Below are 24,309 nucleotides of genomic sequence, written 5' to 3'. Positions count from 1 at the left end.
AATCCATTCATTAACAAAGTTAACAGTAAAAATACAAAAATTGAAAACATGAGTTAAAAACGGGATATTATTTTGTTGAATTTCTACTTTTTGTTTGTGAAATTTGCACTAGTTTACATAAAACTATGAATATTATTTACATGTTGATATGTTTACCACTATATCCATCTACAGATCTATATCTAAACTGAATGATGAAGATGAATTTGGTCCGAATTCAAATTATCTTTACATGTAAATAGATGGCTCATATCTAATTAATGGGACTGTAAGCGTAATTTCAAATTACCTTTTATTTAAAGAAATGCCCCATATCCGTTGTTTTACATTTTTTAATTCACATACTATCAATTTATTTGAGCCCAAGACAAGTCTTCTCAACTTTTCAGGGGGAGGAGATGTATCTTTTTCTTCTAATACAGTGATAACCACAAAACTCTGAGATAGGAAGACGGCTTTATAGCAATACAAGTGTAATTCATGTTGTTACGAAGCAAATAGTTTTATAAATAACTTGTTGTAAATTCGGGTTATATATGTTTTCCTACAGTAGAATTTTCTAGAGAAACCACAAATGAAAGAAAAATCTGTTTTTAAAATTACAAAAATTGATATTGAAATCATACTTGATATGAAACAAAGCTTTTAAGGGTACTGTTTAAGGGTACTGTTTAAGGGACCATCTGAACGATAAATTCATTTGATTTAATCTTATTTTTAACAATAAGCGAAAATCACAGAAAAGTTTCAAAATGTCTAAAGCCCCCCCCATATTTAATAAAAAAAACAGCTTTCAATAATAAAAAATTCAAAAATATTAAAAAAGCAAAAAATTGATCCTCTTATCTTGCTAGATTAGTGCTACTTTTAAATTATTGCAGTACACTAATATTTAATTCCTTGCAGTACACTTTATTTATTATCCTTGCAGTACACTTTAACTATTTTCTTTGTTTACAAATATATGTTTACAACGTAAAACCTGGGTATCTTATTAGATAGTAATAAAAGCAGTTTGAGTAAGTTTATAACCATGCATTACTTTGTTCTTGGGTTAGCACTTGTTGTTGGTTGTCAGGTAATTTATTTATTTTATTGTGAAGTTCTCTTCATTCTTGGATTTGTGAAATCATCTACGGAATAAGAATTTAAAACCTTCACTTGGATTTCCTTTTCTTAAACTTACTTGGAATTCAGTTTTTTATCCTCAATTTGATTTCAGTTACTTATCCTCAATTTCAATTCAGTTACAAATCCTTAATTGGAATTCTTATCCTCTATTGGAACCAAATTAATTATTCTTATTTGGAATTCAGTGACTTATCCAATTAGAATTCCGTTACTCCGTTGCTTGCTTTTATTATAAATCCATTACTAATCCCCAATTAGAATTCCGTTACTCCGTTACTTGCTTTTATTAGAAATCAATTACTACTCATCCTCAATTGGAATTGAGATACCGTCCTCAAATGAATTTCACCTACTTATTCTCAATTTGAACTTGTTCATGTAGCCTGATTTTGCAAAAAATTGCGTTAATTTGATAAATTATACATTTTTTAAAAGCCCTTGACCCAGCGAATTCTAAACATCTGCAAAATTCGTAAAACCTAATTGTGTTAAGAAAAATTGAATGCGCAGATTCCCTTTAAAGGTGCAAACTTTCTCTGCAAAAATTGCACAATATAGATTTAGTCTGGTATAGGTAAAATAAGGCATTTAGGCAGTTTGCCTGAGGACTCAGACAGTAGGGATAAAAGCCCAGCTTTCAGCCTTAAGTGGGGAGGCAAGAAAATTTGAGCTTCCTAGCTAATATACCTTTTGTATACTCGCAATAAAACTAAAAGGGAGGGGGTCAAAAAAAAAACCCCATACCAAATAGGTTTAATATATGTGAGGCAGAAAACTTAATTTTACCTTTGGACCGTCTTATTATTTATGAATTTAAGGTCACTTTTACAGTCTCAACCTTTGACGGTTACCCTATATTTTCTCCCAACTTCTTTTTTTTCTTTGAGAATTATATTTAGTAACTCAAAAAAAGGCAAAATTACATTTTTAATTTGAGCTTTTCTGCTTGTTTTGATTGAACTGTAATCATTTTCTACACCTTAATAACATTTTCCTATGGGAAAGTTTGTATAGCTTAATGCGTATTGGTTTTAAACTAATGCTTTGATTTGTACAGGCAAGTGGATACAGTGGATATAATGGATACGGATCCTCAGTAGGATATGGAAGTTATGGAACAATTCCAAAAGGATATGGAGGATATGGTTATGGAGGAAATTCTGGATATGGGTATAACACTGGTGACCATAACATTGGTGGGTATGGATACAACCAAGGATATGGATCTGTTGGTTATGGACAAAAGCAAGGATATGGATCTGTTGGTTATGGACACAATCAAGGATATGGATCTGTTGGTTATGGACACAACCAAGGATATGGATCTGTTGGTTATGGAAACAACCAAGGATATGGATCTTCTAAAAAGGGATAGTAAGTATCCTTCATTATATAATAATCATTATATTATATAATAATTAATTTCTGTTTCAGTAGGAAGAGACGTGATGTTTCTAGTGTAAATATAAGCGGATATAATGCTTATCCTAAGGTCTACAGGCCACCCTATGGGTCTATTGGTACTGGAGGATTAGGTGGTAGCTATGGAAGATATGTTCCAAGTGTTTCAACAAGTCCCTACGAGCAGATATACAACAAATACTCGTATGGTAAAGGGGCTAGGCCTTATGGTCCTGTTCTTGTACATGCTTCTCATTCCTCTGCCTCTTATGGCCCTGCTCCTTACGCCCCTACTCCTTATGCTCCTCCTTCCTATGATCCAGCTCCATATGCCCCTACTTCCTATGAACCAGTTCCATATGTTCCAGAACCATATACTCCAGCCCCCCATACCCCTGCTTCCTATGAACCAGCTCCATATGCCCCTTCTTCCTATGAACCATCTTCCTATCTCTCAGAGCCATATGTTCAATCCTATGATGGACCTTATTCCAATGAACCAGCTACCTATGCTCTTGGATTATATTCACCTGCTGCTTATTCTCCAAGCCACTCTACTCCTGTGCTCTATAGACCAGCTGCTTATTTTCCTCGTTCAAGATATTTTCCAGCTCTTGCATATGAACAGGAGTATGTCACTCCACCACAGGATTATGTCACTCCACCACAGGATTATGTCACTCCTCCACAAGATTATATCACTCCTTCAAAGGATTATGTTACTTCACCTCAGGATTATCTCACTCCACCACATAATTATCCTATTTCCCCACCGAAATATGTTACTCCACCTAAACGCTAAGATTCTCTGCCATGGTGTATTATAACTGCAAAACAAACTTTAAGAGGGAGTTTTATTAACCTATTTACTTATTATTTTACATGGTTTATTTATGTATGAAAATAAATTTGAAATTGAAGTTTTCGTTTACAAAACTAGTTATTTGCACTGTTAGAAGAAACTCTTATATAGTGTTTGCAATAAAAAATGAACTGCTGTAAGCTGTTAAAATTATATTATAGGTTTTAAATTAAAGTAGTACCATTGCACAAGTAAGCAAATTGAATGAAAATATTCCAGTGGTGAACTGTTAAACAATTGACCGTGCTAGGAAAAAAAAATAATCTTTCCCCTTTATCTAACTATTAAAAATTCCAAAATTGATAATATTTATACCATTTTTCTTTAATTATGACATTTCTGTATCAGTAAGACAGTCTTGTATCACTTTCTCTGTTTAATTCAAGGAAAATGAATAGAAAGTTGATATAAGGAAGGGTCTATATAAGTTTATCTTGCCATGGGATCCGGGGTATAAAGTACATTTCAGGATGTGAAAATACACTCTGTTTAATTATTGAATTTGGAAAGAGAGAGAGCAATTAATGATTTAATCCTTTTCCTGCTGGGGGGGGGGGGTAATTTGCCCCCCCCCCATGACTCAAAGGATTGGTCTGTGACTGTTGAAATTTATGACTTTTTCTTAATACCCATAGGCCTCCTTTAGATCTAAAACGGGGCTTTTATACAAACTGAGTCCTATATTAACATCAAATAAAAACGAGACATTTGATAAATTTAGCATCTCTAAAAGGCCCATAGCAATGCCAGTTTTAAATATGAAAATATGAAATAATATTTGTGAAAATTTTAAAAACTCGGTGTAAAATCAAATATGATGTAAAATCAAGTATGATGATGTAGAGATTCACTATGAATGAAGAGAACATCGTGGTTGGTTTACAAAGGGTACAAAAGCTCTAAAAGTGTTAATTTCAGATTTTAGTCCCCACGCTTTAGTTTGTATAAACCTCATGTGAGGGGGGGGGGGGTATATTTGTTTGAAAATATGTTTGTATATTTAATTGTTTATCTGTTTCTGTATCTCTTTTTTGTCTGTTTTTGTATTTGTTTGTGTATCTGTGTGTTCATGTATTTGTTTGTGTATCATGATGTGTATTTGTTTGTGTATCTTGGTGTACATGTATTTGTTTGTTTGTGTATCTTGATGTGTATTTGTTTGTGTATCTGGGTGTAGATGTATTTGTTTGTGTATCATGATGTGTGTTTGTTTGTGTATCTGTGTGTATATATTTGTTTGTATATTTGTTTGTGTATCTGTGTGTATGTATTTGTTTGTATATTTGTTTATGTATCTGATGTATATATTTGTTTGTATATTTGTTTGTGTATCTGTGTGTATATATTTGTTTGTATATTTGTTTGTGTATCTGTATGTATATATTTGTTTGTATATTTGTTTGTGTATCTGTGTGTATATATTTGTTTGTATATTTGTTTGTGTATCTGTGTGTATATATTTGTTTGTATATTTGTTTGTGTATCTGTTGACATGTTTGGACAAATCTGGGAATAGTTTAGTATAATACAATAGTTTTGTGACAGATAAAACTTTAAAGTTCTGACCGCTGCCATTGGAAGAAGAAAATTTTACACTTATAATTATTCATTGGAGTCCAATCTGTATTTATGAAATTTATCTTATTGTGACCCTCTATGCAAAAATGGTGATGTCAAATTTCAAACGGGTACCCTTAACGGGTACCATTTGCAGTTTCTCTGCTAAAGAGGAAAACGACCTTATTTTCCAAAACTTTGATCAGATTAAGGTTGCAAGGGTAGCGTTGTATATTGGGCAGTATACTATCTTTGCCTGAAGGATTACTTGCGCTTACAGTCCCTTTAGTACTAAACTACTAAATTCTATGCTACTCTGTGCACATAATACACCAAAAATACACATAAAACTTTGCATTTTGTTCATACAAATTTTAAGTTAGCTTTACATATTTTTTTTAATTTTACTTAATTTTGCTATTCACTCTCGTAAATCCCAATTTAGAAATATGCCACGATTGATAGGAGATAATGTGACACACCCTGTTTTAGAAATTAGAGTCTACAAAGAAGCCAAAGGAAGGTTGATTTTCTTTTTTGCCTTAATCTTAACAAAAAAAAATTTATCAAAGTTAAAACTTTCAGATATGCATTGACTTATAAATGTGAGTCAACTCTGATAACTCATTTAAAAAAAAATTAATTCTTAAAAACTTAAGCTTAGTGCTAATTTAAGTACATTTTTTTCTAAAACATCCATGTCTCGGGCTAGAAAAAATCCTGAGTTTATTAAGTTAAGTCAGGGGGGATGATAGTTCTCTACCTGTGTGCACAGTTATCTGTACTGTACACTTACAACTGTTTACTTATAATGATTTACTATAGGTAAGGTCAGAATCTCCTTATAATAAACAAATATTCAGTACGCTCTCGGTATAGTTCATGGCCTATACAGTTAATAAAAGATTAGCGTACATAACCACTCTATACGCTATAATCTCGTTGGGTAAAGTCAAAGATCAGGGCACTTAGTGACATTTTAAAGTCAATCACGTCTTGAAAATCGATGCAAATTTGTCACATAGCTTTTTGGATCCATGTCTCCGGTTAGTAAATGAAAACTTCCAGCACCAAATAATTCCTCGAACTTTAAGACAGGGGAAATATTAGAAAGCTGTCTAAGAATAGTAGTTTGGTTTTGTTAGGTTTGGTTTGGTGTGATTTGGTTTGGTTTGGTTTGGTTTGACATTGGGTCGTGGTACGTTTGGGGGGGGGGGGTTAAGGTTGTTATATTTATCAATACACAGCAACCTAAATAATTCTGGGAGGTGTGGAGTATTCGCCGACTACCACCCCCCCCCCCCCCCCCCCCCGATCCTCACTTTCTTATTTTTGACGCTATCGCAGTACAACTTTTAATCAAGAAGGATTTTATGAAAAACTGTTTTTTCTGTACAGTACGGCTTTAGAGGTCCAGAAAATAATTATATTAACTTTAACTTTTCCCGTCTTTAAAGATTGGTATTCAAACTATTTAAGATCTTGTCTGAAATAAACAATGAAAATTCTAAAAATATATATATTTTTGAACCCTTTCCCGATTCGGCTATTGTTTGTAATATTGATGGGGGGATGATCCCCCCACACCGGACTAACCAGAGTGAGCAGCATTCGGTTTCTTCTATTTGAAATCAAACGTGTTTAGGTCTTCAACTCAACAATCATTTACTTTACGGATTTGTTATCCATTTTCATTCAAAATGTATATGCAAACAAAAAAGTATTTAATAAAAAAGGCTTACAAATTATGTTTAATGATTCAAATTGTGATCGAAAGTCACAGCTTTCTGGAATATTGACAGAACCGTTAAATCCACGTGCCTCATGATTTTGCCCTTAGTGTTGAGATAGGGGAGCGTTATACATGTCCCTTCCCAATCTTTACAGACCAACTCATTAACCAAAATTGGACTATAACTTCAATGGTTAAGGTACTTTTGACAAATATTAATCCTATCCCGGTTGGGGTACTTGAAAACCAGGCTGGGGAGGTCCATTTGACCCCCCCCCCCTAAATCCCATGTTTGATGTCCAAATATGACAAATGATACATCATTGGTAAGCTTTTATTCTCTACTTTAAGAATCTGCAAAAAAAATAGCAAAAATCAGTTACGCAGTAAAAATGATAGCAAAAAATGTCCAAAAATGATATAAAAAGCATCTTTGAAAAGCCATTTCAAATTTGCAAAAATTTATGCAAATTTTTAAATAGCCTAATGTGTAACTAAAAAAACTACTTACTTGTTACTTGAAAAGTTATCCTCAGAGCTCTGGTAGGAACATAGACGAGGATGTCTTTAGGATCATCACGGAGTATTGATCAGTCTTCCTGGTTGGGCTCCACAGTACTCTCTATACTCAAATACTCCTTGCACAGTTTACAGTCAATAGAGTCCAGCAGAGTCCGAAATATGTTTAAAGTTCTTGTCTCTTTAACTTCTACTGGAAGTTTATTCCATTTAGGAACAACACGATTTGAGAAAAAGTTTTGCCTGACATCTGATCTTGATCTTTTTGATATCAGATTGTCATGATATGCTGTGTGCCTGGTTAACCTGGTGGCATCAGCTCCAACCTTACTGAACCAAGTGTCGTGATCTACTCTGTCTATTCCCTTCAAAATTTTGTAAGTTTGGATTAGGTCTAGTTTGGTTCGTCTGTCCTTCAGTGACAATAAACCTAGTTCATCAAGCTTTTCCTCATAGGCCCTGCCGTTTAAACCAGTGATCAGGTTGACCGCCCTGCGCTGCACTTTCTCTAATATTTCAATATCCTGTCCAGTCCAGGGTGACCATGCCAGGACCGCAAACTCTAAGTGGCAGCGGACAAATTGAGTATATAACCTCAAAAAAGTGGATCTGTCCCAGTAAAGAAATGTCCTGGTTATTAGACCAAGATGTGTAGATGCCCTCCTCGAGGCCTCTGCACATTGCAGAGAGGGTTTAAGGTCTTGGTTTACCATCCATCCTATGTCTCTTTCTTTGCTTTACTGTCTGTAGTACTGTCATTGCCATAATGTATTCACAATTTGGGTTGTTCCTACCGACATGCATAACTTTGCATTTTTTAACGTTAAACTCCATACACCAGTCTTCTACCCAAATTAATAGATTGTCTATACAACTCTAAAGTGTTTCCCTGTCTTGGTCAGACTCTATCTTATGTCTTAGTTTTGTGTCGTCGGCAAACTTGTTTACAATTGTCAGTTGCTTTATACAATCATCTAGGTCGTTTATAAAAATGACAAAGGCTGAGGGTCCAAGAATCGACCCTTGGGGAACTCCTGACTCAACCTTGGACCATTCTGAGTAAGATCCATTAAGTACAACGCGTTGGTAACGGTTAGTTAACCAATTTTCAATCCATTTGAGCAGTCGTCCATTGATACTGTGTGCCTTTACATATGAACTCCTCTGTCTAGGTTTTCTGTCACATTCTCCAAAAACTCCAATAAGTTTGTAGTGCAGGACTTTTTTTTGCATAAAACCATGTTGATAATTCTGGATAAGTTTGTTTTCTAACAGATGTTCAACCATTTCGTCCCTCATGATACACTCCGTGATTTTATACGTTAACCGAGGTTAAAGAAATGGGTCGATAATTATCTGTGCTACTTTTCGCACCTTTTTTTTAAAGATAGGAGTTACATTTGCGTCCTTCCAGTCTTTAGATGGACAGAGGAAGGGACAATATATCAGAATCTTGGCGTAATCCCATCCGGACCCGGGGCGCTGTTTGATAATAATTTGCAAAAATTTCTTTGCAAAACTTGTGCAATCCGTTTCCATATGTAATTGGTTTTCAAAAAAGCTAAAATTTATTAAAATCTTACAACTGAAAGTGGGTCAAAACAAAGATTTAGTTTGCAGCAGGAAAAAGTAGTCATTCAGGCAGTGTGCCTGGGACTCAGACAGTTAGTATAAAAGTCCGGCTTTAGACCTAATGGGAGGGCAATGGGTATTTAAGAAAAGTCAGAAAAGTTCAACAGCCTCAGACCAATACTTTTTGATTTATCTAAAAAAAACTGCAGGGGGGGTCAAATTGACCCCCCCCCCCCAGCAGGAAAAGGGTTAACATGTGACTCAGGTTGTAAAATTTATTTTTCAAGGGCTTACCAAAATACATGAACCTTGTGTCTGTATTCTGTATCTTATCGACATTTTCGTAACAAGTTAAGAAATATATTTTGTTTAAATGAAGAAGTTTGAGCGTTCGTGATTGGTTGAAGCAGAAGAAATAAGACATTTAGAAAAAAAATCTTGAATTTTATTACCAATATTGCAAAAAATGATAGATCACAAAGGGAGGCTAATCAAAGTTTGAAATGTAAAATGTTTATTGTATTAGGCTACAAAGATAGGGGAACTAGCAAATTTAAGTTTGTGGCAAATACTCAATTCCTGTCCATTATTCAATCAGTTTTTTGTCTGTAATTCGTTCACATTATAATTCTGATTTTTACGATTTTAACATTTTTGAATTCAGTGGTTCAAGACGAACGTTTTATACCCATTTTTTATATATCATGAAGAAACAAAATGTAACCTAGACCAAAAAAATTAATTTTTGCAAAAACGTGATTTGTTAAATAAAGTCAGACAAAATATATAGTTTTTGTCTCACTTCATTATTACAGAAACCTTTAAGAGGCGTGCCGACCCGAAAGGATCTGACCTAGGGATGTTAACGTTTTCATTTTGAAAACAATCGTTTCGTTATGAAAAGACGACGAAAAATCGAAAACTAAACGATCGTTTTTGGAAAAACATCGTTACTTAAAATTTATAGCTTTTATAAAACTCGTTGTTTCGTTAACGACGACCCTTCTTTTACGATCGTTAACTACCCACCCTTGTGATTCTTAATTTAGAACAATGAACATGAAACTTTATAATCTCTTCTTCCAAAAAAAAACATTTAACATTTATTTTCAACAGTTGTTACGTATAGACAAAAAGTTTATCCAATATTAGTTTTTTATTTCATAAATGCAATTTATGTGTTTCTCAAAGGAATAAAAAGTATTACAAAAAAAGTTTATATCTTAACTGAAATATTTTTTTTAAATCATTGGAAATAATATAATTAAGTAAATTTTTAGGAGAACTTAGCACGGTTCATGCAATTTGAGATTTTACAATTTTTATTTTAACAATATCTTTAATCAATACAAAGTTTAGTCTTTGCCACAAACTCAAATATTCCAAACCCTATATCTTTACAACCAGCTCATGGTTTAAACCTTTGATCTGTTGCGAAGATATTGGGAAAATCAGAGTTTGTGGAAATTCCTTGCATCAGACTCAAAAAAAAACAATCTAAATTTTCGGACTTCTGAAAAAATAGCAACGCATAAGAGAACAAAATCTGATGAAAACGTTGTAAAACAATAAACTTACAAAATAGAAATGGTAAAAAAGTGTTGCAATCAAATATAATTTCTCAAAGATGATTTTATTTAATTTTTTTTAAAGGAAATGACGTTGTAATTTCAACACTGTGTTGGTTGCATAAAACGTGCTTGGCCAACTTTACACTGGGTAGTCCAGACTGGATAGTAGAACTGAATCCATGTTTTGCCGGCTCGGATCATGCAACTTTCAGAGTGAGGTGTCAAGTGATCCTTGAAAAAATGGGTTTGCCAGATTCACAATGGTATCCTTGAAAAAAGCGCATGTCACTTTTGTAGAAAAACCACGATCTAAAATAGTTAGTTTTCAAAAGCACAAACAAAGATATATCATTCTACATTTATCAGACATGCCTCTTTAGAAACAAGTGGTGACTTGAAAAAACGAAAACAGTCTCTTTAAAGTGAAAGCTCAATTTATACTTTTCTAACAATTATGAATTTGAATCCTGACTAATGACGTAGAAATATTGTAGAATGGAAAGCGAGTTTACAATTTATAACGTTGTGTACAAGCACATAAACTACATGTAAATACATAAATAAATAACTTATAAAATGACACAAAAAATTTTTTCTCATATTATTTTAAAACATCGATCCAAAAATAGGAATTTTAAAAACCCAAACTGGTTCTGAGAAATCAAAAAAAAATTTCAAGATTATATTTTTCTAGCAGTTGAAAAAATTGGAATTTTTATTTAACATAACGTATTGTATTGAAAGCTATAGCGTAAGCATTTGGAAAGCGAGGACAAATACTAATCGTTAAAATAATTTGTTTTTTAAATTAATCAAAATGTTTTTTTAAGCCCCTCCTCTTCCCTTTTTTTCCTTATTCTTAAAGGGACTTAAAAAGACTTAAAGGGACTTAAAGGAACTTAAAGGGATTAAAAGGGACTTAAAGAGACTTAATGGGACTTAATTTGACTTAAAGGGACTTTTCCATAAATTAAAGCAACTCTCCATCGAAAGAGGGACCTGTCATATTCACAGCAATACCGACCTCTAAAACTTTTATCTGATCAATAAAATTGAAGATATTCTCGTTTTTCTAGCTTGAAAAGTGTTTAATTCTGAAATGATCTTTAAAGTTTCTACAGCAAGAAACCCGCACGTCATTGTAAACAGGAACTAAAATTGAAAATAACCAATTTATTCAAGAGATATCTTTGATATCTCATTCTGTCTTGATCATAAAAAGCATTCAAAGATACTATGTGAATTAGACACTGAACTTGTCAAATAGAGGGATACTTCTAATATACAAACAGTCCCTTTACTGTAATATATTTCCTGCCCATGTACACCATGTAAAGTGTACATATTGAAATTATACAAACAGTCCCTTTACTATAATATATTTCCTGTCCATGTACACCATGTAAAGTATACACATATTAAAATTATACAAACAGTCCCTTTACTATAATTTATTTCCTGTCCATGTAACACAATGTAAAGTATACACATATTGAAATTATACAAACAGTACCTTTACTATAATATATTTCCTGCCCATGTACACCACGTGAAGTATACATATATTAAAATAATACAAACAGTTCCTTTACTATAATATATTTTCTGCCCATGTACACCATTTAAAGTGTACATATTGAAATTATACAAACAGTCCCTTTACTGTAATATATTTCCTGCCCATGTACACCATGTAAAGTGTCCATATTGAAATTATACAAACAGTTTCTGTACTATAATATATTTCCTGTCCATGTACACCACGTAAAGTATACACATATTGAAATTATTCAAACAGTCCCTTTACTATAATATATTTTCTGCTCATGTACACCATGTAAAGTGTACATATATTGATATTATACATACAGTTCCTTTACTATAATATATTTCCTGCCCATGTACACCATGTAAAGTGTACATTTTGATATTATACATACAGTTCCTTTACTATAATATATTTCCTGCCCATGTACACCATGTAAAGTGTACATTTTGATATTATACATACAGTTCCTTTACTATAATATATTTCCTGCCCATGTACACCATGTAAAGTATACACATATTGAAATTATACAAACAGTTTCTGTACTATAATATATTTCCTGTCCATGTACACCATGTAAAGTGTACATATTGAAATTATACAAACAGTTCCTGTACTATTATATATTTCCTGTCCATGCACACCATGTAAAGTATACATATATTGAATTTATAAATCGCCTGCCTCTACTGCTACCGACATTGCTGAAAGATGAAAAAGAAGTTTAAATAAAAACCATTCCCCCCCTACCCCCCCCCCCCCAAGCAATCTCCCATACATTTAAACATTTTAAATTAAGTTTTAGTTGCACGTGTCATTAAACATGAATTAGTTATGCAAATTCGACATTTTCTGCCTAACATTTTTTAAACGTTATTTAATTTAAGCAGAGATTATATAATTTGCAAAGCGAGAAATATCTAAAGCAAGAAAAACACGTTTTTGACTTTCCGCAAAATGTAAATTTTGAGAGAAAAATTTGAGGTTTAGAATTTGAAAAATCTAAGATAATAATTTTCTTTACGGTCATTTTTTTAAATATATGATGACAGATAAAAAAATACAATTATCAAAATTTTAAGATTTTGCTGATTATAAGTAGAATTCTTCTGTATGTTGTTATCAAAGGTTTTGAACCATCAACTTGTGCGTAAGCAATTCTCATTTTCCACGTGAAGACTTTATCCAAAGTTCAATAATTCATCATTCAAAGAGAATTAATTTTCACCACTAAAATGAAGCAAAAAAAAGAAAAAAAAAGAGATACCTAAAAGAGGACAATCAGTTTTTATTGAGAATATTTAGTAATAATTGTTAATAATAATAATAATAATAATAATAATAATAATAATAATAATAATAATAATAATAATATTAATAATAATAAAAAATAATAATTATGATAATTATCCTCCCTAATACTAGGTTTGTAGTCCTCCCATGCTAACGAACACAATGAGAACAATGAATCCAATAATAATGGAAATAAAAACTCCCATCAGACAGTAGGGCTTCAATCTACTCAGAGAGCAACCTAGAAATACAAAATAATTGATATTTTCAACTACCCTTTCATATTTAAAGTCAAATTGGTCTCGCGAAAAAATCTGAGATGTTTGCCAATTTCTATATAAAAACTATTTTATAAAATATACATTTTAAAAGTTAGGCATGTTCTTAAATATATAGAAATCCCGACATATTTACAATTAAACAGTGTTTTCCCTGTACATTTTCTTTTGTCAATATCAAGGGGCAAGTGCTTTCCCACCCCTTCGGAAACCAGAGAAAAGGGATACGCGTAGGCTGTGGTAAATCAAGGTTACCCCTTCAGCTTCAGCGACTTAAAAAGGTAGATTATCTCAAAAAAAAGTTTGAAATCCTAAACTAAAATAGTGCCTTTAAACCTGTTGACTCTTAGTGCCTTGCATATTTATGGGCAATTATACTTGAAACTTAATTAAAACAGTTTAAAGAAACACTCTGTTAATGTATACTAAACTACTACAATTGGCTTCCATGCATGTTCGATTTTAACTTTTAATCATTGCTCTATCTGCGGCAAATTCTCTTCTTAAACGATCAAACAATAAAAAAGATTTCGCGGATTTTTCGATTTTTTCGTGGATTAAAAAAATCGGATGGGGTCATTTGAGGTCTCACAAAAAAATTTCGACGTTTATTGTATACAAACAAACAAACAAACAAATAAATTATATAATATGTTTATTCTAGATTCTAAATACGAATAACATTAAACAGTTCAAAAATAAACACTTCCGTAAATTTTGAAGCAAATCGTCATTTATCATCATATAAATGAAACAGGGCCGCAGAATATATATAATTGCGTGTAAATATGTATGTTACCTTAAGGCTAACACTTAGAAAGTTGTAACACAAGTAAAAAAATGTTGCATTTCTATTTTGTTTAAATTAGGTCGGGTGGCATAAATCAAAAAATTCATACATATTTGTCAAAAATGAGAATACCAAAAATTGGTTTATTAATTATATGCAAGAATTCAATATTAAATTTTTTTAGGCTCATCCTGTAGTTAGCAATAAATTCGGGAGGGGGGGGGGGNGGGGGGGGGGGGGGGGGCTGATTTTTGAACACATTAATAATTTTTTAATATAGTTTTGAAATTACCAGTATTTTCACATGGTTTCCCTTCTAAATCCAGATGAACTCTATCTCGCAAATCAGTCTAAAAATATATAAAACGAGTAAGTGCAATGGCGACGAAGTTATCATCCATCTGCTAGGCAATTAAAGAAAATGTAGAAGTGAAAACTGTTGTTCGTAAGAAAAATATAATTCTCCGCTGTAGATAATAAGACACGAGTATAATGGGTACTGTTGTGAATTTAAAAAAAACCGCTATATAAATAGAGGTTTATTTGAAATGACGTCAAAGTATTGATGATTAAGTTAGTCATTGCTAGTCAAGAATTATAAATGTCAGATAAAAGAACTTCAGAAAGAAATACCTTTAACCCTATTCCTGTTGGGGGTGGGTCAATTTGACCGCCCCCCTTTAGTTTTTTTTAAATAACTCAAAAAGTATTGGTCTGAGGCTGTTGAAATTGTCTGACTTTTCCTAAATACGCAAAGCCCTCCCTTTAGGCCTAAAACCGGGCTTTAATACTAACTGCCTGAGTCCTCAGGCACACTGCCTACATGACTGCTTTTTCCTGTAACAAACTAAATCTTTGTTTTGACCCACTTCCGCTTTTCAGATTTTGATAAAATTTAGCTTTTTGGAAAGCCTTTGACATAAGGAAACGAATTGCACAAGTTATGCGAAAAAAATTGAAAATTTTTTGCAAATAACCTGTCACAGGAAATTTGCACTTTTTTAGTTTTTCTTGATTAAAAATCAGGTTATTTAAAATTTTTGCAAAAATTTTTGCATATTTAAAATGGCATGGTCAAGGGCTTTTCAAAAATGTATAATTTTTATTTTTTGGACAAATTTTGTTTGCAAACATTTTTACAATATGACTGGATTTTGCGATAAAAAATTCAATTTTTGCAAATTTGCAAGTTTTTTGCAGATTCTAAAAGTAGAGCACAAGTGCTTTCCGATGATGTATCATTTGTCATATTTGGACATCAAACATGGGATTTAGAGGGGGGGTCAAATTGACCCCCCCCCCCCAGCATATCCTGGTTTTCAAGTACCCTAGCAAAGATAGGGTTAAATGAGTGGGACAAGATACCTTCAAACTTTTTAAAATTGTTCTTAAGATAAATTAGCGAAACAGACAGCTCATCAAGAAGCTGTTCGTTTTTTTCAGATCTTAATCATATTGCCGTTCGTAAACGATCTAAATTATGGAAGATATTTTTTTATGTTCAATAAACGTCTTTTCTTTGTGACTAATGATCTATTTTTGGGTTAAAAAGTCGAGAGTCAATCATTGCAAAGTAAAATCAAAACCTTTATCTGTGTATATATGTATTGCAATTTTAACCATAATAATTCACGATGAAAAGGGTTGGATCGTTTTCACTTTTTTGAAAAACGATCGTTTATAAAATGACGAAGAAAAAATGAAATCGACACGATATTTTTTAAAAACGTTAGTTTTTAAAAGCTATAGCTTTTTTAAAATGGTCGTTTTCAAAAATGATAGTTTTTCGTTTTAAAATAAAAAAGTATCGTTTTAAAAAATAAAAACCTTTTTTTAAAAACGATAGTTTTTCTTAAAAACAGACCGTTTTTCGTTTTTATTTTCTTCGTTAACATTTACAAAATTAACGGATTTTTTAGTTGGTTGAGGAAACATTTCTGAACCCGATGCTTAATTAATTGATATCTTTTGTTACTATTATGGAGGATCATCATTACCTTTGAATGATGATGATGATGGTGATGATGATGATTGACATCGTATTTTTCCATTTCATGTAAACTATGTTTACTTCCATACTTCTTCATGCCTCCCCCCTCCCTAAACATTTCATGTAAACTATGTTTACTTTCATACTTCTTCATGCCTCCTCCCTCCCTAAACATTTCATGTAAACTATGTTTACTTCCAAACTTCTTCATGCCTCCTCCCTCCCTAAATGTTTCGAATTTAGTATTATCCTATTATGAATATATAAAGCATACATGTACTTTTTATTAGTCACATTTTAAATGACAGTGATATCCAGAACATTCTGGAATAGGAAGACGACTTTAGACTCAAGTCATTACTTTAAACAGGCCAATGAACATAAGGCACGTCGATTATGTTGTGCACTGTGTAAACACACCCATTTCACCCAAAAGTGATTAAATAACTTACTACAGGGAAACCCTTAATAACGAATACATCGGAAGAATTTATCAATGTCGTCTTGACAATTTTTCAATGAGTTGTATACTATATGATATAAATTTCAGTATTTGCGAAAATAAAAAAATAGCCATAAATATGCAGGAACATTTTAAAGAGTTCCATATAATTATTTAATTAAAAAACTAAATATCTGCAACATTCCATTATCAGAAAGTGAAGAATACGACATTTGATGAATTCTTTCGATGTATTCGTTATTAAGGGTTTCACTGTAGTAAAACAATTATCTTTGTAACAGCATCAAATGTACTTCAGAATTACATTAATGTCGTCTTTCTAATCTACAGTTTCATGGTTATCACTGTAGATTTGTACAACACTAATTAAGATTAATCCCCCCCCTTCTGTAGCTTTATATCTCTGAATTCAAGAAAATACACTAAAAGAAAGGATTTGAAGTGTCCTAGAAGAAAACTATTAACTGTCTAAATTACTTCTAAAAATGTGTAGATGAATGTTACTCAGATAAAAGCTTGAACCATAATTTCTTCTTCATTAAATCAATAATCATTACAAAAAACTAAACTTTTAAATTCAGATAATGACTCTAACATATAGATACAAAGGCTTTGTGGCATTTCACCGTTTTCAAAAGGTTGTAAATAGGGCTGTGCGTCGTTCCTGGGGAACGATCGTTATTTCACGACAACGAACTATTATCAAGAACGATCCCGTCGTTACGAAAAAAAGAGCTAACACATACGACGCCATTCTTTAAGATATTGGAACGATTATTAAAAAAACGAATGTGGAACGAACGGAAATTGGTTGAAAAGAACGTTAAAATGAGGAACGCCTTCTTGTCGCTAGGAACGGAGCCTGGGTGCACGGGCCCCCCTACGCGTGGAGGGGGGGGGGCTAATTTAATATTACATCTGAAGATTATTAAAAAAAAACTCTACATTTTTTTCAAAATCATTTTATAAATTTCTTTTTTCATTTCTTCTAAGTTCCCAAACCTTAAAGGGAGTGACCGACTATGTAAGGTACATAGTTGAACTGAGGACGCAGTGTTGTGGAAAACTTCTTTAGGATTCATTTGAGACATATTTCACTTTTTAAAAGTCTGTAAATCCTGAGTTTGAGCGCAAATTCAACGTTCAAAACTCCTGATTTGGGGGTGGATACGCTTTCAGAATTAGTTTTTTTAAATTATTAATTAACGACGACATAAAATGTAAAAATATTCTACAATAAACTACAGATGTCATGTTTAGGAACATTTTGAGAAAATAAAAATTAATCTTATCATTGAAAATAAGTAATCTTGCTCAACTATTAGTTTCTATTATCTCATTGTTCTAGTTTCTCGTTATTCACAAAGATGTTCGCAGATTTTCTATAACTATTATTGAAAAGACGACATTTAAAGAATTTGAAGAAATCTGCGAATAAATTCAAAGAAAATTAGACATTCAATATAATAATGAAAACGAAATAATCGATTTTAGCATTGATTTATTGACAAATTTCTTTTGTGAAATATGTTCCTAGCCATCTAATTAGATTACTGTATAATTTTTACTTTATTTTTCGTTGTCGTTATTTAATAATTCTGAAAGCGTATCCACCCCCAAATCAGGAGTTTTGAACGTCGAATTTGTGCTCAAATTCAGGATTTACAGATCTTTAAAAAGTGAAATATGTCTCAAATGAATCCTAAAGAAGTTGTCGACAACACTACATACTCAGTTCAATTACCTGACATAGCCGGCCACTCCCTTTAAAAGCAGTTTAATTAGTGTAAAATCAATTGAGAGGTTTAAAGTGACTGCAGATATAATTTCAATTCTGATTCACAACAATACCCCTGTAAGCTTTGTCTGATCAAGTATTGCATTAAATATCCATGTTTCCTATTTTGAAAGATGATTATTTTCATTTGTGGTTATTCTGCAAAAGTGACTCGAGCATTTAAATTGCTTCAGAAACATCGGACATGCCACTCTATAAATTGAGGGTCGCTTGAAATTACACATTTAAGCATAACTACATCGTATAAAAATCTCACTTTTGCCCTTAACTAAAAAAGTTTCAATAAAAAAAGCATTAATCAATTCTGTCTTCAGTGTAGATTTTGATTTGATCTCATTATTTATGTAATAAAAATAGATATTTTTTAAGAAACGTTTCCATCTCTATTATTCACCCCATCTCTATTATTCACACCACAGTTTTGAGAGGGAGTTTCTGATGAGTCCACTTAAGAAAATTACATAAATAATTTATTGACACTTGGGATGGAACCGCTTTCGACTGTAAAAACACCAAGAAGGAAATGGAACGGGATGGACCGTGCATTGACTGTAAAGAACACGAAAAAAGAACGGACCAGAACGTGGATGGAATGATTTGAAAAAGAATAAACGAGACCGGAACGATCTAGCAGCCCCTCATTCTGGAACAATTTTAAAATAGTCGGAACGTGCCCAGCCCTCGCTACTGCTTTCGCTCAAAAATCTATGAGAATTTTGCTTATTACTTCTTATTACATACTGTTCCTAAGAAGAGAAAGTAGCAATTATAAATTAACCTTTGTTAGACTGTTTAAAGGTATTTAAAAGTAGCATTATATAAACTGACCTATATTGACAAGGCCAAATTAGTAATAAGTTTTAGCATATATAAACTGACCTATATTGATCAGGCTGAAAGATAGTAAAAAGTAGCATATATAAACTGAACTATATTGGTATGGCTGAAAGTAGTAAAAAGTAGCATTAATAAACTGACCTATGTTGGTCTAGCCAAAGGTAGTGAAAAGTAAACTGAACTTTTCTGATCTTGTTGAAGGTAGAGAAAAATAGCATATATAAACTGACCTATGTTGGTCTGGTCTAAGGTATTAAAAAGCAGCATATATAATCTGACCTATGTTGGTCTGGTCGAAGGTATTAAAAAGCAGCATATATAATCTGACCTATGTTGGTCTGGTCTAAGGTATTAAAAAGCAGCATATATAATCTGACCTATGTTGGTCTGGTCTAAAGTAGTGAAAAGTAGCATATATAATCTGACCTATGTTGTTCTGGTCGAAGGTATTAGAAAGCAGCATAAATAAACTGACCTATGTTGGTCTGGTCGAAGGTAATGAAAAGTTGCATGGGTTCCAGCTGTGGTGGCACTAAACATCCTGCCTGAAAACAGAATAAATCAACCAACTTCATGCATTTTTTGAAAAATCTGATTATTCATAAACCTTCCCTTGGGTCATGTGAATTCCCACACAAAATTTGGGCCCGATCTGTTCAACCGTTTTGAAGTTTATTGGATACAAACGGACAAACACCAAGACATACAAATACACAAACAGATACACAAATATACAAACAGATACACAAACACTCAGGCAAGGAAAGTATATGAATAGAAGATAGATAATGATCTAATTAACCTTTAACCCTGCAGTACGCAAACTAATACAATTGTAAAATACTGTACGTTGTCCAACTAGCATTTATTGAACCATACCTCAAAAATACCTCCCCCACCCAAACACCTTACCATTCGAGCGGGGGAAGGCAGGTGGCCATGAGCCACCACTATTTCCTCTTCTGTGCCACATATTTGCTTTTTTCTCTTCCTGCAGCCATGAGCCACCACTATTTACCCTTCCGTACCACCACATTTGACACTTTCGGGAAAAACTACTTTTTTTGAATTCTTAAACTGTTTTACAATGAAATTTTTGACAAATTTGACTGGTTATTGCATCTTGAAATATCACAAAGGCTAATGATTATTCAATTAGTGACTCATATACTAAATCCATCTTAAAATCACTGATTAACCAATAATCATTAGACTTTTCAAGATGCAATACTCGTCAAATTTGTCAAAAATTTAATTGTAAAACAGTTTAAGAATTCAACACACAATGTATTAATCTTAAATAGAATTGAAAAAATGGTTTGAGTTGTGCTTTTTTGCGTGACGCGGCTAGATTTTTAAAAATCACACTTTAAAGGCCCTAAATATACCATTTAAAAAAGTAGTTTTGCCCGGAAGAGTTAAATGTGGTGGTCCTGAAGGGGAAATAGTGGTGGCTCATGGCTGCCCGAAGAGAAAAAAACTAATATGTGGCACGGAAGGGGAAATAGTGGTGGCTCATGGCCCCCTGCCTTCCCCCGCTCACCATACCGTACAGTTTTGTGGATATCAATATTTTTGTTATGAAACATTTTTTTATTTAGTTTTTTCATATTCTCCATTTTTTTCGAATCTCTTAAATCAAAATCTACAAAATGTTAAGACACCAAAAAGGAAACTCGAGAGTTTCGTTCAACGATACTCTTTTAAATTTTGGGCTCTGCAGTTTCGTACTGTACAACCTAAATTGTATTCTAGTTGGCTGATTAAATTGATGTGAATTGATGTGAATGTGTCAGTACAAGTGAAACAAAATACAATTAGAAGCATTTTCTTCAAATTCTTTTGTGGCTTGGAAACTTTTAAATATATCTAGAAGCAATACAAAGTATTCTTTTTCAAAGAGGGCTGTTTTGTTTAAAAGAAATTAATTTTCAGGATTTTGATATTTTCTTATCATGTATTATTTTTGTATACTATAAAATGAATTTTTTGATTATTTGTAAATTGTATGACAACATCTTAAAAATATCTCTGTTCCTAAAGTTTGTATATCAAAGTTCTAAACAAATTAAGATTTACTTAAGGTTTTAATTTAGACTTTCAGTTGGTGCTTAGTGCTACTGACTGAAAATGTCCTGAATGCAAAAAATTCCATTTTTAGTTTAAGCTATATTATCAAAACGTATCTTGAACTTTCCCTAGTTTAGTGAAACATTGTTTAAGAATATGAATTTAAAAGTTAATAACGCTGTAAAGTTGTTTTCAACAACAGTAGGGGGTGTGCTTCCCCAACTGCTTAGGAAAACAAGTTTAGGGAAATTTTAAATTTTTTACATTAAAATTTATAATTTTAGTACGTAGTAGGAAATTATATCAATATAATGAAGACGACTTTTTTTATTTAAGTTTTAATTGTTAACAAGCTTTTTTTGAATTACAAGCTGACAAGGAAATAAGGAGAAGCTTTTTTATTAATTGTCAGCGTCTCTTTATTTCCCTGTTTTGTGTATTTTATACTGTTTAAAGCTTAATTTAAGTCAAAATTGACATCGAAAGTTGTCATCATTATATTGATATAAACCATCATTATATTGATATAAACCATCATTATATTGATATAAACCACCGTAAAGGCCCGGATGTTCCATATCGACGGATGGACGTCGTTTTCAAAAAGTATAATGAAACAATAGTTTTTAGTTTTTTATAATATTAAAAACTTTTTTTTAAAACAAACTATACTTCATGTTGAAACTATACGATAGTTTTAGGTTTTTAAAAAAAAATATTTAAGTCTTTTTTTTAAACTAACTATACTTCATGTTGGAACTATACGATAGTTTTAGGTTTTTTTTAAATATTTAAGTCTTTTTTTAAACAAACTATACTTCATGTTGAAACTATACGATAGTTTTAGGTTTTTTTTTTTAGATATTTAAGACTTTTTTTTAAACTAACTTTACTTCATGTTGAAACTATTTTTGATAACCTGTAGTATACGTTTTAAAAGCGATCTTTACATTTTCATTTGGTTTCATTGTTAAATAAACGATTAATTAGTCATTTTTCAAAAAACAGGAAAAACTGCCCATCCCTACCTACATTAGATTGAAATCAATATAGTTTTTTAGAATATCTAGATCTTTTTTATTGCAATAAAATATGAGTCATCCTAAAAAAATAGGAAGACACTCATTTTAAATTTGAACATAAATATTTTAAGAAAATTAATCTATTTTTAGAATCAGCTTTTTTTGTGCTTTTAAGATAGTTTAATAGGTATTGTGTGAATTCATTATTAAAAGGGTCTAACCTTAAATAAAAGGATAAGTTGACAGAACTTTACAAAATGTAAATATTAAACTGCTAAAATAAAGTATGGTCCTGGATATTAAAGCAAATAATAAACTAACCATACAAATTTTAAACACGGTAATTTCTTTATTATGTCGTAGACCTTAGATATTTCAAACTATGAATTCTGGTAGATCAAGTAATTTGAGTTTGAAATATCAAAGTTTTGCACTATCCAGTTGCAGATATTGGGTTTAGAAAATCTGAGTTTGTGACAAAAACTCAGTTCCTTTGTTAAAGCTTTAAAGCTGTTAAGCATTTTTTCTCAAAGAGAAAATTATAATTTCAAGAATTTAAATACTTAAATAGGAATGTAAGGGGGAAACGCTGCTTGGCTTTTTATATACAGTTTAAGAAGTTTCTCGACAATTTTAAAGTTATTTGTAGAATATTGAAATGGAAATAGAAAAGATTTTAGCAAATTATAATGAATCATTTTTGCACATGTTTTTAAGTCTCGGGTCTGTACTATGTTGCTTTGATTTTTTACTTGGAAATAAAATGTGACTTAACCTTATAGGAATATTTTGTGTCAATTCATTCATACCTAATTATTCTAAGGACTTTTATGTACAGGGTTACCCACAAAGGATCGGACTTTAGAGACAACTGTACAGATTTTATACTGTTCTTCATTGCCAGGTCACTAAATAGGCTATTAAAATACAATATACAAGGCAGAAAACTAACCTTGCAATCGTCATATTTTAAGTTTTATGTCGACTGTGGTTAACTCTGCATAACAGTCAATATACTTAGATTCTAACCCCCTTCGTTCTTTTTAAAGTTAAAGTTTAAAGGTTTAAAATATAGAGTTAAACTTTAAATATATCCCTTTTATTGCTGCTTACCTGAATTGGGGTGTTCGCAGAGTAGAGATAGATTTGGAATTTGAAATATATATTATCAGTATATATATCAGTATATATATACAGCCTACTATATAAACACATTTAAGCTCATGTTGTTAGAATAACATTCATTAAAATAGAATGGATGAAGTTCCGTCTTATTCACAAGACTAAGCATTCTTAAACATACTTTCTGAAAATAAAAAAGGCATTTTATAATGATCCAGGACCCATGTATATGTATACAGGACTAATCAGGTGTTGGAAACAATGAGGTGATATTAAAATATAAAAAATAAACGAAAAGATCCCCCAATGGTGGATAAATGAGGTTTATGACTAAAATTAGGTGATATGACTATTTAGGTGTTGGACAAATGAGGTTTATGACTAATTAGGTGATATAACTAATTAGGTGTAGGACAAATAAGGTTTATGACTAATTAGGTCATATTACTAATTAGGTGTAGGACAAATGAGGTTTATGACTAAATAGGTGTAGGACTAATTAGGTGAAAGACAGTTTATAAATAGGGTAAATTACGTGTGGGTTTAATTTAGTGAGGTGAAGGATAAATTAGGTGTGAGATAATTAGGCGTAGGAAGGACAAATGCGAAGTTGGACTAATAAAAAGCAGGACAAAAAAAGATGTAGGACAAGTAAGGAATATAGGCCAAATTAGTTGAAAGACTAATTAATTATTGGTATTGGATTTAGTACTTTACAAAATGTACTTTTTCTATGCTATAGGTTAATATGT

General features: G+C 31.9%; 1 protein-coding gene and 1 long non-coding RNA gene across 2 annotated transcripts; one reads left to right on the top strand and one right to left on the bottom strand.

Moving 5' to 3' along the window:
- The first annotated feature begins 971 nt into the window (after window positions 1-971).
- Window positions 972-3,452, top strand: LOC111701465 (prisilkin-39). Its single transcript, XM_023472757.1, has 3 exons — window positions 972-1,078; window positions 2,189-2,505; window positions 2,566-3,452. Exons 1-3 carry the CDS (start codon window positions 1,034-1,036, stop codon window positions 3,332-3,334), a joined length of 1,131 nt encoding a protein of 376 aa, XP_023328525.1. The 5' UTR covers window positions 972-1,033; the 3' UTR covers window positions 3,335-3,452.
- Window positions 3,453-13,314: 9,862 nt separating this feature from the next.
- On the bottom strand, window positions 13,315-23,761 carry LOC111701462 (uncharacterized). The gene is made up of 5 exons (XR_002765196.1): window positions 23,549-23,761; window positions 19,819-19,888; window positions 16,253-16,355; window positions 14,548-14,605; window positions 13,315-13,428 (listed from the first exon to the last, which is right to left on the bottom strand). It is a non-coding gene; the product is annotated as an uncharacterized LOC111701462 (long non-coding RNA).
- Between the last annotated feature and the right edge of the window lie 548 nt (window positions 23,762-24,309).

This window comes from Eurytemora carolleeae, unplaced genomic scaffold, assembly GCF_000591075.1.
Source record: "Eurytemora carolleeae unplaced genomic scaffold, Eaff_2.0 scaffold410, whole genome shotgun sequence".
NCBI classification, from domain to species: Eukaryota; Metazoa; Arthropoda; class Copepoda; order Calanoida; family Temoridae; genus Eurytemora; species Eurytemora carolleeae.
The sequence above is the reverse complement of the archived record's forward strand: the minus strand, read 5'-3'. Positions and strand labels throughout refer to the sequence as shown.